The 17,575-nt window shown below is 43.6% G+C and overlaps 1 protein-coding gene across 1 annotated transcript in view; it reads left to right on the forward strand.

The window, feature by feature from the left end:
* c7a (complement component 7a) overlaps window positions 1–17,575 on the forward strand; it is a 65,108-nt gene that overhangs the window by 12,849 nt on the left and 34,684 nt on the right. Inside the window, exons 4-6 of the mRNA XM_039758624.1 lie at window positions 1,137–1,278; window positions 8,586–8,727; window positions 14,699–14,837. Of these exons, the coding sequence (XP_039614558.1) occupies window positions 1,137–1,278; window positions 8,586–8,727; window positions 14,699–14,837 (423 nt within the window). The remainder of the gene's footprint in view (window positions 1–1,136; window positions 1,279–8,585; window positions 8,728–14,698; window positions 14,838–17,575) is intronic.

Consider the following 17,575-nt stretch of genomic DNA (forward strand, 5'->3'; position numbering starts at 1 on the left):
AGGTTTTATACATCGCGATTTGAACGTGGAAAAGTTCTTACGCAACGTTTCTGTGCATACGCACGGTTTATACATGAGGCCCCAGGTGAATGGTAAAGGGAATTCGCCACATGATTGAAAAACTGCGCGTTTCGATGCTGTGCTATATGTTGGTAGATCCAGCCTCACAGCATACATCAAGACCGTAGCTGCTTTTGCCATGGGTGCTGTATGACAGTTTGGCCCAGGAAAATAAAAAACATATTGTAGCATTTAACACAAAATGTGGCATCCAAGTCACTTACATCACACAGTCATATAAGAGATAAACATGAGGGGTTTTCTACTCAGATATTCATCTCAGTTTATTCTTAATAAATCCTCTACAATTATGACTGCTACATCCAGCCACATGTTTTACACACTGTTTTGTCCTTTCCTTTGGACATTGTCGGTGCGCCGTTGAATTTTCTAGGGACGCCGCGAAAACTATTGTAAAATATTTAAAATTGCTAGTGTTTTTGAACTTTTGGTTGATTAAAAAATTTATGTTGGAAAAACAGATAACGGAACACTTACGGAAATGAAGTCTAAGAAACGCGAGAGACTTCAAATGATCGACAAGGAAATGTGCGTCTGTCTTTCGAAAATTGATCCTCGCATCAGTCTCATATGTGCTGAAAAACAATCTCAACGTTCACATTAATTACATTTAAGATGTATCCTTTGATTCCTTTATTAATAAAATGTCTTTCAAACTTGTAAAAGTAACTGTTTTTATTGGCGATTGTCCATAGATTGTGTCGTCACGACTTTATTTATGAACAGTCCCTCAGGTGCGCCACGAAAGAAAAGTTTTGGACTTAGTGCGCCGCAGCTCGAAAAAGGTTGCCTTTCACTGCCTTTGGACGTTCCTTAAGTGATCAGACATTTCATCATAAGAATTTCCATGTATACGAATGACTGGTATCACTAACATAACCAACAACATTATACAGTCCAGCAGAAATTCCATCTCTCTGCTTTTTTTAATACTCACCTTTCTTAACTGCTTAGTAGCAACACAAAATGAATACATGAGGCAATCCGTTAGTGTACTGTATTCAGGATGAAAGATGTTTACAAGCAATAAATACTTCATTTTCCTTTTTATATAGATACGTACACGCAGAATATTAGTTTATGGGCAATACGGTGGAAGTCCTTGCAGTGGAGAACCGACAGAGACCCGCTCCTGTGCTCCAACACGAGGGTGTCCTCTAGAAGAGGGCTGTGGGAATCGATTCAGGTGTTCTTCAGGTGAGTACAGTAGCAGTATGGCCAAGATGGGACAATCATTGATTTGTTTATTTATTTAAGCAATGTTTGGCATGTCAGTAGTGGAGAGGTGGCAGGAGGAGTTACTAATAAATATCTATCAATTTTAACATTTTTTGCGCCATTTATGTCACATAAACATTTGACCTTTCTAACACAGAACATAATGAAAACATACATATCAATAACATTTGTTTCATAGGCAACCGCTTAACATAAGTCAGTTTTGTAGCAGTAAAAGAAATAACGTTAGAGAATTCAAAAGAGTTTGGAAAAATATACAGCATAGTGCTCTTAAAATCTGCCTGATTTGTGTTAGTAGGAAATAAAAAGAGGTAAGAAAATAGTAAGTGAGTCAAGTGTGTTGCATGATCAGTATGATGTGGTCAGAACACGGGTTACATTCAATTAAACAATTTCTACAATGACTTCAAATTAAGCAATTCTTGGGAATCTGCTTTATTTGTTTTAAGCTACACAGCCCATGTCTCCCTATGACCCCGCTCAAGATGAAGGGGTTTAGAAAGTGGAGAGATTGATGGGTGGATGGATGGGTGTTTTAAGCAGTAACAGGTCAGGTCTGATCTCCCAGCAGTCCCCTTGTACTCAGTGATCACATCTACTACACTGGTGTCATGAAATCACGTAGTATGAGGTTCAGCATCCTGCTCTGCTACATCAAAAAACAGCATTAAAATTCTGGTTTCATTTGCATCCTTTTCAACGATGTCTCCTTGCTTTGTTTACTTGCAGGCAGTTGTTGTGTTTTATTATTATTTACATATTTATAAATTCAGATATCAAATGCATCTAGGCAATTTGAAAGTCATCGACCTGCCCAAGGAGTTTCTGATTCATTTCTTAAAGTATGTTATTTTACTAAAATAATTTAGAGAAAATCATTTGTTTTCTGTTTCAAGTTTGCAAATTCTTTTCATTTTGCTTTGAGTACTCACCTCTCCTGTCACAGTGCTGGGCAGATGTGTGCGCATGAGTGAGAATACCCCCCAATGTGCTGTACTCCGAAGCATAAACCCCTCCGTGTTTAAGCAATCATGGAATTAAGAGGTGTCATACTCAAAGTGTTTAGAATTAGGAATGAAATTAGTGCAGTGGATTCCAGCTGTTACTTTAAAATGAGTTCAACAAGAACACTGGAAAACACTTGGATACTCAATAAATGCACATTTTGCACAGATGTTGAAAAGTTCTTCTTCATACAGAGGGGTATAGACACATGAAATATGTTACCAACTAGTGTGGTAGACAGTAGAAGTTTAGGGGCATTCAAAGCTCAACTTGATGCTGAGGGGAGTGGATGTAGAGGTGGTCCACTCCTACAACTACCTGGGACTCCAAATCAATGATAGGCTGGAGTCGTCTCAGACACCTAAAAACTATAAAAGAAAGGACAGAGTAGGTTCTTTTTTTTCTTAGGAGACTGTAACTCTTTAATATGAGTAGCGACATACTTTACAACTCCTAGAATTCTGTGATGAATGTGGGCCAGTAAGATCACTACAAGAGTGGTCACTGGAATCAAATTGAAACAAATGAACTGAACGTGCAGGCTCCATTGTGGGACGCATTCTAGACACACTGGATGTAGTAGTGGAGGAGAGAATGAAGACAAATCTGATGGCCATTATGAGCAAAGTATTATATCCTCTCTCTGATACACAAACACTGAAGACATTCAGCCAACGAATCATTCAGAAAAACTGTATCAAGAAACGATACTGGGGCTGCTTTATACCAACAGCAATACACCTGAATGATGCCTCACTGGGACTGTGACAGCCAAGTCAGAAGTTTTCTTTCTTTCTTTTTTAATTTCCTTCCTCTTAAGTAATTTTAATGTGTACTTAGACCATAGTTTGTGAGTGTATATATATATATACTGCACAAACAAAATAAAGAAACACTTTTTAATCAGAGTATAGCATCAAGTCAATGAAACTTATGGGATATTAATCTGGTCAGTTAAGTAGCAGAGGGGGTTGTTAATCAGATTCAGCTGCTTTGGTGTTAATGAATTTAACAACAGGTGCACTAGAGGGGCAACAATGAGACGACCCCCAAAACAGGTACGATTTTACAGGTGGAGGCCACTGACATTTTCCCCTCCTCATCTATTCTGACTGTTTTTTCACTAGATTTGCATTTGGCTATGGTCAGTGCCACTACTGGTAGCATGAGGCGATACCTGGACCCCACAGAGGTTGCACAGGTAGTCCAACTTCTCCTTGATGTCACATCAATATGTGCCATTGCCAGAAGGTTTGCTGTGTCTCCCTGCACAGTCTCAAAGGCATGGAAAAGATTCCAGGAAGCAGACAGTTACCCTAGGAGAGCTGGACAGGGCCGTAGAAGGTCCTTAACCCATCAGCAGGACCGGTATCTGCTCCTTTGGTCAAGGAGGAACAGGATGAGTACTGCCAGAGCCCTACAAAATGACCTCCAGCAGGCCACTTTTGTGACTGTCTCTGTCCAAACAGTCAGAAACAGACTTCACGAGGGTGGCCTGAGGGCCAGATGTCCTCTAGTGGGCCCTGTGTTCAATATCCGGCACTATGAAGCTCGATTGGCATTTGCCATAGAATACCAGAATTGGCAGGTCCACTACAGGCGCCCCGTGATTTTCACAAATGAGAGCAGGTTCACCCTGAGCACATGTGACAGACGTGAAAGGGTCTGGAGAAGCCATGGAGAACGTTATGCTGCCTGTAACATCATTCAGCATGACCGGTTTGGTGGTGGGTCAGTGATGGTGTGAGGAGGCATATCCATGGAGGGACATACAGACCTCTACAGGCTTAGACAATGGCACCTTGACTGCCATATAGGTATCTGGATGAAATCCTTGGACCCACTGTCAGACCCTATGCTGGTGCAGTGAGTCCTGGGTTCCCCATGGTGCATGACAATGCCCAGCTTGATGTGGTGAGAGTATGCAGGCAGTTCCTGGAGGATGAGGGAATTGATACCATTGACTGGCCCCCACGCTCACCTGACCTAAATCCAATAGAACACCTCTGGGACATTATGTTTTGGTCCATCAGATGCCACCAGGTTGCACCTCAGGCTGGCCAGGAGCTCAGTGACGCCCTGGTCCAGATCTGGGAGGAAATCCCCCAGGACACCATCCATCGTCTCATTAGGAGCATGTCTCCCCCCCGATATTGTCAGGCATGCATACAAGCATGTGGGGCCCATACAAACTACTGAATACAATTTGGAGTTGCTACCATGAAATTTCAGCAAAATGGACTAGCCTGTTGCATCATTTTTTCACTTTGATTTTCGTGTCTTTGAATTCAGCCCTCTGTAGGTTGATAATTTTCATTTCCATCTAACAATGTGGCATCCTTTCGTTCCTAACACATTACTCAGTCCATATCAGTATAGATATACAACATGATTTTTTTTTCTCATTTAGATCTGATGTGTTTTCAAAGTGTTCCTTTAAATTTTTTGAACAGTTATATATATATATTCATCTACTGTATCTATTTATAAATTTATTTAATATCCATCCATCCATCCTCTTCCGCTTATCAGAGGTCGGGTCGCAGGGGTAGCAGTTTAAGCAGAGAAGCCCAGACTTCCCTCTCCCCGGCCACTTCTTCCAGCTCTTCTGGGAGAATCCCAAGGCAAGACATAGTCCCTCCAGCGTGTCCTGGGTCTTCACCAGGGAGGCATCCAGGAGGCATCCTGATCAGATGCCTGAGCCACCTCATCTGACTCCTCTCGATGCGGAGGAGCAGCGGCTCTACTCTGAGGCTCTCCCGGATGACTGAGCTCCTCACCCTATCTTTAAGGGAAAGCCCAGACACCCTGCGGAGGAAACTCATTTCAGCCGCTTGTATTCGCAATCTCGTTCTTTCGGTCACTACCCATAGCTCATGACCATAGGTGAGGGTAGGAACGTTGATCGACTGGTAAATTGAGATCTTTTCCTTACGGCTCAACTCTTTTTTCACCACGACAGACCGATGCAGAGCCCGCATCACTGCGGATGCCGCACCGATCCGCCTGTCATCTCACGCTCCATTCTTCCCTCACTCGTGAACAAGACCCCGAGATACTTGAACTCCTCCACTTGGGGCAGGATCTCGCCCCCAACCCTGAGAGGGCACTCCACCCTTTTCGGCTGAGGACCATGTCTCGGATTTGGAGGTGCTGATTCTCATCCCAGCCGCTTCACACTCAACTGCAAACCACTCCAGAGAGAGCTGAAGATCACGGCCTGATGAAGCAAACAGGACAACATCATCTGCAAAAAGCAGTGACCCAATCCTGAGTCCACCAAACCGGACCCCTTCAACACCCTGGCTGCGCCTAGAAATTCTGTCCATAAAAGTTATGAACAGAATGTGACAAAGGGCAGCCCTGGCGGAGTCCAACTCTCACTGGAAACGGGCTCGACTTACTGCCGCAATGCGGACCAAGCTCTGACACCGGTTGTACAGGACCGAACAGCTCTTATCAGGGGTCCGTACCCCATACTCCCGAGCACCCCCACAGGATTCCCGAGGGACACGGTCAATGCCTTTTCCAAGTCCACAAAACACATGTAGACCGGTGGGCAAACTCCCATGCACCCTCCAGGACTCTGCTAAGGGTGAAGAGCTGGTCCACTGTTCCGCGACCAGGACTAAAACCACACTGTTCCTCCTGAATCCGAGGTTCACTATCCACGGACCCTCCTCTCCAGAACCCCGAATAGACTTTTCCAGGGAGGCTGAGGAGTGTGATCCCTCTATAGTTGGAACACACCCTCCGTCCCCTTTTAAAGAGGGGACCACCACCCGGTCTGCCAATCCAGAGGCACTGTCCCGATGTCCATGCGATGTTGCAGAGACGTGTCAACCAAGACAGTCCTACAACATCCAGAGCCTTAAGGAACTCCGGCGATCTCATCCACCCCGGGCCCTGCCACCAAGGAGTTTTTGACCACCTCGGTGACTTCAGTCCCAGAGATGGGAGAGCCCACCTCAGAGTCCCCAGGCTCTGCTTCCTCATTGGAAGGCATGTTAGTGGGATTGAGGAGGTCTTCGGTACTCCTCCCACCGACCCACAACGTCGAGTCAGGTCAGCAGCACACCATCCCCACCATATACGGTGTTGACACTGCACTGCTTCCCTCCTGAGACGCCGGACGGTGGACCAGAATCTCCTCGAAGCCGTCCAAAGTCGCTCTCCATGGCTCTCCAAACTCCTCCCATGCCCGAGTTTTGCCTCAGCAACAACGAACCCGTTCCGCTTGGCCTGCCGGTACCTATCAGCTGCCTCCAGAGACCCACAGGACAAAAAGTCCTATAGGACTCCTTCTTCAGCTTGACGGCATCCCTCACGCGGTGTCCACCAACGGGTTGGGGATTGCCGCCACGACAGGCACCGACCACCTTGCGGCCACAGCTCCGTCAGCCGCCTCAACAATAGAGGCACGGAACATGGCCCATTCGACTCAATGTCCCCACCTCCCTCGGGGCGGGTTGAAGTTCTGCCGAGGTGGGAGTTGAAGCTACTTCTGACAGGGGACTCTGCCAGCCGTTCCCAGCAGACCCTCACAACACGCTTGGGCCTACCAGGTCTGACCGCATCTTCCCCACCATCGAAGCCAACTCACCACCAGGTGGTGATCAGTTGACAGCTCCGCCCCTCTCTTCACCCGAGTGTCCAAGACATATGGCGCAAGTCCGGCGACATACCACAAAGTCGATCATCGACCTGAGGCCTAGGGTGTCCTGGTGCCAAGTGCACATATGAACACCCTTATGCTTGAACATGGTGTTGTTATGGACAATCCATGGCGAGCACAGAAGTCCAATAACAAAACACCGCTCGGGTTCAGATCGGGGGGGCCATTCCTCCCAATCACGCCCTTCCAGGTCTCACTGTCATTGCCCACGTGGGCATTGAAGTCTCCCAGCAAAACGAGGGAATCCCCAGAAGGTATGCCCTCTAGCACCTTCTCCAGAGACTCCAAAAGGGTGGATACTCCAAACTGCTGTTGGCGATACGCACAAACAACAGTCAGGACCCTTCCCCACCCGAAGCGGAGGGAGGCCACCCTCTCGCCCACCGGGTAAACCCCAATGCACAGGCTCCAAGTCGGGGGCAATAAGTATGCCCACACCTGCTGGCCTCTCACCGGGGGCAACTCCAGAGTGGTAGAGAGTCCAGCCCCTCTCAAGGAGATTGGTTCCAGAGTCCAAGCTGTGCGTCGAGGTGAGTCCGACTATATCTAGCCGAACCTCTCACCTCGCACTAGCTCAGGCTCCTTCCCTTCAGAGAGGTGACATTCCACGCCCCAAGAGCCAGTTTCTGTAGCCGAGGATCAGACCGCCAAGGTCCCGCCTCGCCACCACCCAACTCACATTGCACCCAACCTCCTTGGCCCCTCCCATAGGTGGTGAGCCCATGGGGAGGAGGACCCGCGTTACCTCTTCGGCTGTGCCCGCCGAGCCCCATGGGTGCAGGCCCGGCCACCAGGCGCTCGCCATCGAGCCCCACCTCCAGGCCTGGCTCCAGAGGGGGGCCCATTTATTTAATAAGCTTCTATAAAAAGCAAAATTTCTCCTGGGGACAAATAAATAAATATTAACCGTCACTCACGAGGTCTGTGTTGCCCTTCTTTTTGATTTTAATGTTTGTTAGTCATTCTGGTGTCTCTATCTATCTTTCTATCTATCTATCTATCTATTGAGTTTCTGTTAAAAAGCCAGATTTACCCCGGGGGCCAAAAAAAGTTCTCTCTATCTAGCTATAGAGATGCTTTGATATTTGTAAATTTAGAATCTCACTGTAAAATTTTATAATATTAGAAGATGAAAAATTTTATAAATGTCTTATTATTCCCCTTGCTTTAAGATCCGGGCTTAGGTTACATTTCTAATTGTGTCATTTTGTAACACTGGTCATACTTCTTTTTAAGTACCCAGAATGTGAGCAGTAACTTCAAGCAGCAGGTTAAACTTAAAGTAGAGAAAAAAATTGCATGCACTTTTTTCCATGGTGGATTTACTTTGAAGCATATCTTGGCAACCTGTTTTTAGGAAAGCATAATGAACAACCTGTTTAGATGACATAATCCATAATAAGGGATGGAAGGAAACACATCCTTAATCGCACATTTGTCAGGAAGGCTATTAAGGAGTAGCTGAAGAGGAATGCTTCAATTTAGTGCCTTTGGATTCTCTCAAAAGTGAGAACCAAATGCCAATGCCAAACCTACTGTATCCATTTATTTGCTGTTAATTTTAAAACCTGTTTTTTTCCCAAAGGCAAGTGTATCAGCAAGTCTCTAATATGTAATGGAGACCAAGACTGTGAAGAGGACGGTTCTGATGAACAGCAATGTGATGATGTGACCAAAGTGTGTGACAACGATAAAGTTCCGCCCAAAGCACACCTGACTGGAGCTGGGTATGAGCAGCATGCATACTAAACTAAGGCTAAGATGATTGCTTAGATCAGGCTTGTTTCCGTGGAGGTCAGAGGATAAATCTTGCAGCAAATATGGCATTTGTGTTCAATAGCAGAACGTTAAAATGAACCCACATATGATAAATGTCTAGATTTGTGAAGTGCTGCATGTCATCTTTTTTTTTTTGTGTGTCTTTTTTAATAATCTGTTCCCACTGCACACATTTTAGTTCTGCCTCTTTACTGCTATACCAAAAAATCAGTTAGTCTGGATAATTAATGTAAAATTAGAATAACAAAAATCATTTAAGATATTCAAATTATTCATTTTGAACAGTCATTTTGTTAAATCTAAATTTTCAAAATGACACTGCAGTTACATCTCCTAAAGCCTGGTGTATTTCACTCCTTGTTCCGTTGCTCTCTGTTTTGACTTGCTGACCTGACTGAGTCCAAGCTGAAGCAAAACAGAGCATTTTAGAGAGTAATCTCGAAAATACTAAAAATGACTAGGAGAAGAAAACAAAAGTGCCTTGTAATTCACACTTCATGTCGGCCTGAGTCCAACTTTACTCAAATGGTTTTATGAAAGCAAGACGATTTCATTATTGCTGCATTACTACATGGCACAGTCCTTAAAACAAACAAATGACCGAAAATGGCTACTAATATCGTTTTCTCAGTTTTGCGCAAACACTGTATATACATTGCTAATTAAAAAAAAAAAATGATTATACATTTATATTGTAACTAGTAACGCTACATGTGGAAAACAGATAATAGCAAATATTTTTAGATTATTCTGTCCATCCATTAATCCATTTTCAAACCCACTAAATCCAAACACAGGGTCACGGGGGTCTGCTGAACCAATCCCAGCCAACACAGGGCACAAGGCAGGAACCAGTCCTGGGCAGGGTGCCAACCCACCCCAGGACACACACAGCACACACTAGGGCCAATTTAGAATCGCCAATCCACCTAACCTGCATGTCTTTGGACTGTGGGAGGAAACCAGAGTGCCCAGAGGAAACCCACTCAGACATGGGGAGAACATGCAAACTGGAAGCAGGGAGGACCTGGGAAGCGAACCCAGGTCTCCTAACTGCAAGGCAGCAGCGCTACCCACCGCGCCGCCCAATTATTCTGTCTTCTGCCCTAAATGTACCTTAAGTGCCTTCCCTCGCGAGTGTCTCTTCACCGGCGCTCCCTCTTTAGGATGTCTTCCTGTACAGCCTGCTTATTAGACTCTGTCATTATTTTCGAAGCACCTTTCCTGCCTCCTCTTCACTTGTATACATCCCACTGCTTCTCCTCCTTGTGTGTCTAACACTCACACTTTCTCTTTCAATTGTGTCATCAAAATCAAATTGACCAATCACACCAAAGCCTTACTGACCAATCCTTCTTCTCTCAAGGACAGGACACACACAGACCTTATTGTTTTATTATACCGTAGATAAAAATTCAGAACATAATTCAAAACAGCACAAAAATGGACCCAGTGTATCCCACATAAAAATAATATAATGTGCACAATCAGCCACAAGAATGAATGTTACAGTGCATGTATACATCAGTTCATCAATCCATCCATCTTCTAATTACTATTACATATCCATCCATCGATTATCCAGCCCGCTATATCCTAACTACTTGGTCACAGGGGTCTGCCGGAGCCAATCCCAGCCAACACAGGGCGCAACGTAGGAAACAAACATCAGGTAGGGCGGCATCCCACCACAGGGCACACGCACACTAGGGACAATTTAGAATCGCCAATTTACCTAACCTGCATATCTTTGGACTGTGGGAGGAAACCAGTCCACCCGGAGGAAACCCACACAGGCACAGGGAGAACATGCAAACTCCATGCAGGGAGGACCCGGGAAATTAACCCAGGTCTCCTAACTGCAAGGCAGCAGCACTACCCACTGCGCCACCGTGCCATTACATATATATTGAATAAAATTTTATAAACAATACAAATGTCTAATTTAACTGAAAATCAGAAAACTAAATGGAATGTTGAACATTTTCTTTCTTGGAATACTCAATTTTCAGAGTTTTTAAGGATTGAGCTTTTTAAAGAAAGGGGGGTATGTACAGTAAATACTGTTTTCTGTCAACAACCACCACCAGACATTGACTCACAAATGCCAATTATCTGACCAGATAATTTATGTATGTTAAGTAGAGTCCATTATCTCTAGCTGCTCTTTCCCAATGTGCTGCTTATTAGTTGTCAAGGAGCAGGAAGGCAACCTATTTGAATAGATTTGCTCTGCTAACAGCTGCATTCATTCTCTGGAGTGGGTTGCACAAATAACCCCCTACTTATGTATTTCCACAAAGTAAAGAAGTAAATATTTACGGAGGATTCAGAAAGTATTCACACCCCTTCGTTTTCTGAACACTTTATTGTGTTGTAGATTTTATTTGAAAGTTCAGTCTGTACTCAATAATCCACATTGGAAAGGCACTAAATAAATAAAATCTATTAGTATGATTGTTTTGTATTCTATTATTAATGTATAGCCTTTGTCAGAATTCCTCAGATCTCACAGACTTTCTACTATTTATAAGGTACTGTACCATATAACTTCTCCTCACCTTCTCTTCTATATTTATAACCTCAGTCAATTATGTGTAGTAAAAAACAAGCAGGAGTTAAGTTACACTTTAAATAACATATTATAGATAATACTAATAAATGATAACAATAACCAAAGTACAAGTGAACACTGGCAACCATACAACCTGAAAAATGCTGATATGTAGTTTCAGGCGGCACACAGACTTGTAGTTACTTTAAATAAGGCATGCCTGTTTCAATATGGCTGCCGAGTTGTGCTCCTCATGGCAGTGGTGTGACAGAGAGATGCTTCTTCATGGTGATGTTTGTAAGAGAGAGATAGGGAGGGGTAAAGCAACTGAATTTATGCATTCTTTTTCCAAACCCTTACACCAATAGGGTGTCGTGCTACAGAATGGCCTCCAATCCCAAACAGCCATACTTCGGACCAATGGGGCACACAATACCTTTAACACCTGCCCGCAAAACCATTTGTTCAGCTGATGCTTGCCAGCTCGGTAGATTGGCTCCACTATGGGGGTTGATTGAGAGATTCCTGCAAAAAATCACTTGCCAAACTGGTTTTAGGCATTCCCCCAATCTTGTCATAAAATTACAAAGGCTCAGTCCTTAAAGGGGGGGCGGGCTTCATAAACATCAAACCACTGCTTTTCTTATCAATGATAGACATTAGTGTTTTAAGTTGCAAATAAAGACATACAAAATATTTATCAACTTATATGCTGTGGTAGATGGCTGGGGACCCTACCCAGCCAGGATGCCTGGAATGTCCACGAGAGGAACAATACCTTCCCTGGGCCACGAGAGGGCAGCCGCCCTAGTCTGCATGGGAAGCTCATCCCTGTTGGGGCCCGTGGCCACTGCCAGGGGGCGCCCGGACGATTATGGAACCCTGGATGGCAGCACTTCCGCCACATTTGGAAGTGCTGCCGGAAGGAATTCCAGGGACACCCGGAGTGCTTCCGGGTGCTCATGCAGCACTTCCTCCACACCAGGAAGTGCTGCCGGAAGATCATCACAGAGCACCTGGAGCTCATCCGAGTTATTGAAGAGGCCGCCTCCCTCCAGTACACGAGCCGGAGTTGGGAGGAAGAAGACGGAGCTTGGGAGGAGAGGACTAAAGGCGGCAGAAGTACGGAGGGACTAAAGAAAAGAAGGGACTGAGTTGGCTGATTTAGGCATTGTGGTGCTGTTTATTATATTTAGATTAATAAACGTGTGTGTTTTGGAACATTCAATGTCTGCCTGTCTGTGCCCGGGCGCTGTCTTTCCACAATGCAAAATTTCACACCACAACACTTATTGAAAACATGCTTTCAGAAAGGCACATTTATTAAAAATCCATCCATCCATTCATCCATTTTCTAACCCGCTGAATCCGAATACAGGGTCACGGGGGTCTGCTGGAGCCAATCCCAGCCAACACAGGGCACAAGGCAGGAACCAATCCAGGGCAGGGTGCCAACCCACCGCAGGACACACACAAACACACCCACACACAGCACACACTAGGGCCAATTTAGAATCACCAATCCACCTAACCTGCATGTCTTTGGATTGTGGGAGGAAACCGAGCCGGAGAAAACCCACGCAGACACGGGGAGAACATGCAAACTCCACGCAGGGAGGACCCGGGAAGCAAACCCGGGTCTCCTAACTGCAAGGCAGCAGCGCTACCACTGCACCACCGTGCCGCCCTTTATTAAAAATGAAAAACTAAAATCTCTCATTCATGAAATTATTCAGACCCTCAGTTCAGTATTGTGTAGAAGCCCGTTGGCCAGCAATTACAGCTTCTTTGGTAAGTATCTAAAAGCTTTGCACACCTGGATTTCAGCAGTTTACCTCATTCTTCCATGCAGATCTTCTCAAGCTCTGTTAGATTTAATGGGATGTATCAGTAAACTGCCATCTTCAGGTCTCTCCACAAGTGTTCTATGTGATAGAAGTCTGGGCTTTGCTGACTCACTCAAGGGCCATCAGAGATATTATCCTGAAGCCACTCCAAAGTTTTCTTGGCTGTACTGCTTTGGGTCATTGTCATGCTAAAAGATTAACCATTTTCCCAGTTTAAGGTCACATGCATTCTAGAGCAGTTTTCTTCAAGCTCCCTTCTGTGCTTGGCTGTATTCACCCTCAATTCTGACCAGCCCCCCTGTCCCTTTCACTGAGAAGCACTCCCACCATGCTTTACTGTAGAAAGGGGATGAGGCAGATGATGAGCAGTGCCTGGTCTTTGCCAGGAAAAGTACTTGCTTTTGTGCAAACAGTTCAATTTTTGTCTCATCCACCAGAGAATGTTTTTCCTTCTGCTCTCAGAGCGCATCGAATGCTGTTTGTCAAATTCCACGTGGGAGTCAGCCACTCTATCATGAACACCTGATTGAATGCTGTTAAGTGCTGTTGTCCTTCAATCAAGTTTTTCCATCTCAGCAGAGAACTTTTGAAGCTCTGTTAAAGTGGCCATTGGGTTCTTGTTTACCTCCCTGACCGAGGCCTTTCTTGCCCAGTTACTCAGTTTGGGACAGATGGCCATCTCTGGGAAAAGTACTGGTGGTTCCAACCTTTTTCCATTTCACAGTTTTTGATTCCACTGTGCTTGTCGGAACACTCAAAGGTTTACAAATGGTTCTGCGCACTTTTCCTATTCTATGTCTCACCATAGTTTGATCACAAATGTCTACAGAGAGCTCCGTGGACTTCATGGTTTGCTATTTGTCCTGACATGCAGTGCGAATTGTGAAAATGTATTTTTGGACTTTTGGAAGTCTGTTGATATGTAAATTTGCACACTTCTATAAATCAATTAATAGAGTCAAGATGGCATGGTGGTGGGTCAGTGATGGTCTGATTCTTCCATGAGGCAGTGCTTGAATCCTGACCCAATCCTTGTCTTTCTGAAGTGTACACATTCTACACATGTCTACTTGGGTTTTTTTTCCAAGCAACTAGATGTTCCTCCCATATCCCAGAGACCTTCATGTTAGATTAACTGGTGAATGTAAATGAGCCTAACGTAAGGAGGTTTGAGTGTGTGCGTGGGTTTGCCCTATAGTAGATTGGTTCCCCATCCAGGACTGTTTCTTCCCTAGTAATTTCACCACAAAAAGCCCTGGCACACTGACATCTTGATAACTGGATTCAGCTCATACAAAAAAAGAAATATGAATGGTTCCATCAGATAATTAAGTTGTATAGACATGGTCAGCAAAGAATGAGGATAAAAACAGAGGCAAAGTCATAATTGAAATTTAAAAAAAAAGAGCAAGAATAAAAATGATTGATCTTCCTCATGAAAATGATGCTACTGTATAAAGTGTGTTTTTATTCATTCTCGTACACTTCATAATGCTTATTCCTTTTGATTTTTTTTAGCTATGATATTCTAAAGGGACTTACTCGGAGCAACGTCATCAACACACAAAGTTTTGGTGGCCAGTGTCGAAAGGTCTTCAGCGGAGATCACCGAGACTTCTTCAGGCTGACTCAGAGTCTGCTTAAATACACATTTCAGGTTGTTTAAAACTTTTTTTAAATCTGAAAGAATAGATCTGCTTAAGTTAATATCATAACACTTCTGCAGCACAGTCCACTGGCATACAAGTAAAGCAGTTTTTTAATTATTCAAAAATTTGTCAGAATAAAATCTGTAGGCAACCTCTACCATCTTTAACATCTTCAGACATTAATCACTTGTGTCTGAATTTTCATTTTAACTTTAAAAATTTAGACAAATGTCTACATAAATTAGAGTGGTATATTTTAGGTAAAATAACACGGCCAATTAACTATTTTGTCCTCTATATATATGTGCAGGTTTGATAGCACGGTGAATATTAATGCTGCCTCCCAAGCTCCAGTCATTTGGTTCCTGTTCTCATAGATAGATAGATAGATACATAGATACTTTATTAATCCCAAGGGCAAATTCACATTCTCAGTTTGGTTGCTTCTCGGAGTTTGAACATTTTTCCTAATTCCATGTAAATGTTCTCTGGTAACTCCAAAATGGACAGGGTGGGTTAACAGGTGATCAAAAACTGACCTACCAAAGGCGAGGCTGGCGGTCATGTGTGTGTCTTGCAACAGACTGGCTGCGCTGCCTTCAGGGTTTAGTTTTTTACTTGCCTCTGATCTTTCCAAGATAGGCTCCATATTTTAAAAAAATAAGTTCAGAAAACGTATTGCTTTGTTTTTATATTCTAATCTCTGGGAAGCCTTGTGATTCTTTTGAACCCAGTCATGTTTTATTAGTTGTGTTTATCACTAATACCCTGTGAAGATATGGCTGACTTTAGTAAAGACAAGTCATTTTGTCAGTTCCATTTCTCTGATTTCACTTCTCATAGAGTACCTGGAGGTTTCTCTTAGTTGAGATAATTTCTGATTGGAAACAAGGAGAAGAATCATTCACTAGACCCTAGATTATTATTTATTTAAAAATAAAACATTTAACCATTCCAAATGGAGTTATATATATATATATTGATAAAAGGAAACATAACAGACAGAAAAAAGGTTGTGATTCCACCCCATATATTAGAAATTCTGTAATGAAGCAAGCCGCAATACTGCCGAGTAGTCTCAAAAGACTGTGTCCAAACCGGGGCTGACTGGGAAAGGCAAGTGACTGGCTTTATAGGTGACAGGAAGGAAGAGGAGGGTCCAATGAGGAACAGGTGGAAGTGAGGTCAGTAGGAGGGCGTGGTCTGGTGATGGAAGTGAAACCTGGCTGGGCTTTAGGTGATCTTCCCTTCTGGTGATCTGTAGAGGAGGGCGAAAAGACATTAGTGTGCTTCTTCAACCCCTCACCTGGCATTTTACCCTTAGTTAAGCCCGTTGACTGCCTCCCACCCGCACGTGTGTGACTATAGATAAATATTAGATAGCAGCATAAAATATGTACCAGACAATGGAGGCTGAGAGGGGACATGCAAAATCATTAATTTTTTTTCCCCCTGAAGAGAATGAATTGTTTTTTTGTCTTTCAAAAAAGTGGAACTTAACCATTGCCCCTGGTGAGTTTGCTAACACTTGACAACAATTGGCAACAACTGATAACAACAATGATAGCACCTAATGAGAATTTGTGTGGTATTTACACAAATATCAGCCCATTTCCATCACACATTTCTCTTGATGGTGCAATCACATTGGATGGTTAGTCTGCTTTGCATTGCTTTGTGTCAAGCTGCAAATGCTAACATAGGCACATTTTCAGTAATGAGATCCAATCTGCTTTATTTTGGGCAGCCGCCTCCTCGCTGACGGACATCATTAATAAAGTAAACTGCAACACCTTCAGGTTTGCTGTTAGTGAAATTCTCCTGCCACCAGATGATACCAGGCTTCGATGCATCCATTTATTCTGATACCAAAGATGTGCAATTTTTTTTATAGCTGTCCATGTGCCAAATTTAATCTGGTCCCCTGCTTTGGAGTCTCCTGTGTCTTCTTTGCAGAATGTCCTCTGGGTTTGAACTTGATTGTACTTCATACACAAGGTTTTAATTATCATATGTGTCCAAAAAGCTAAACGTTTACCTTTGGGAAACATTTTGTTTTCTCAAGATCTTGAGAAAATCCTTCCATTATCTTGAGAAAACAATAAAAAAAAAACTAATTATACTGTATTGCCCGTCCTTTCTCAGCTTCTGAATTAGACCGCACAAGTAACAAATAAGACTAGAAAGGAACTGGCAGAGCAAACAGATTGACACTACAGTTGTTAATATAATTTAGCCTAGGCCACAGGTCAATCAGATATTAAATCAGTTATGAATAACCTTTAATAGTGAGGCAACAGAAAATGTCAAAGTAATATAAAATAACAAAAACACATTTTTTGGAATGTAACAGGTATACCCTTTTTGTTCATGTCAAAAGCACACACCTGTTTCATCATGTCTAAAGTGCAGTGTAACAGTGCAGCAAACACCGTGTCGTCTGTTCAGACTGAAAGAAGGAGGCACTGTGGTTAGCAATGCTGCCTTCTGACATTAAAGATCTGAGTCTGATTTGCAGCCAGGTCTCTACTTTTGTGCAATTTGCTCATTCCTCCAGTGTTTTCAAGTGTTTTATGCACAAGCTCTGGTTTCTTCTGACATCCCATAATAGCATTTGTTAGGGGTTCAGGGGAGACTCCAAATATTGCTGGTGTGTTGGAGTGAGCCTTCTAGGAGACTAGTGTCTCATGCAGATTTGGCTCTTTTCCTTACACTTGAGATGTTCAGGTGGTCTTCTACTCCCTTC

This window comes from Polypterus senegalus, chromosome 7, assembly GCF_016835505.1.
Source record: "Polypterus senegalus isolate Bchr_013 chromosome 7, ASM1683550v1, whole genome shotgun sequence".
In the NCBI taxonomy this organism is placed as follows: Eukaryota; Metazoa; Chordata; class Cladistia; order Polypteriformes; family Polypteridae; genus Polypterus; species Polypterus senegalus.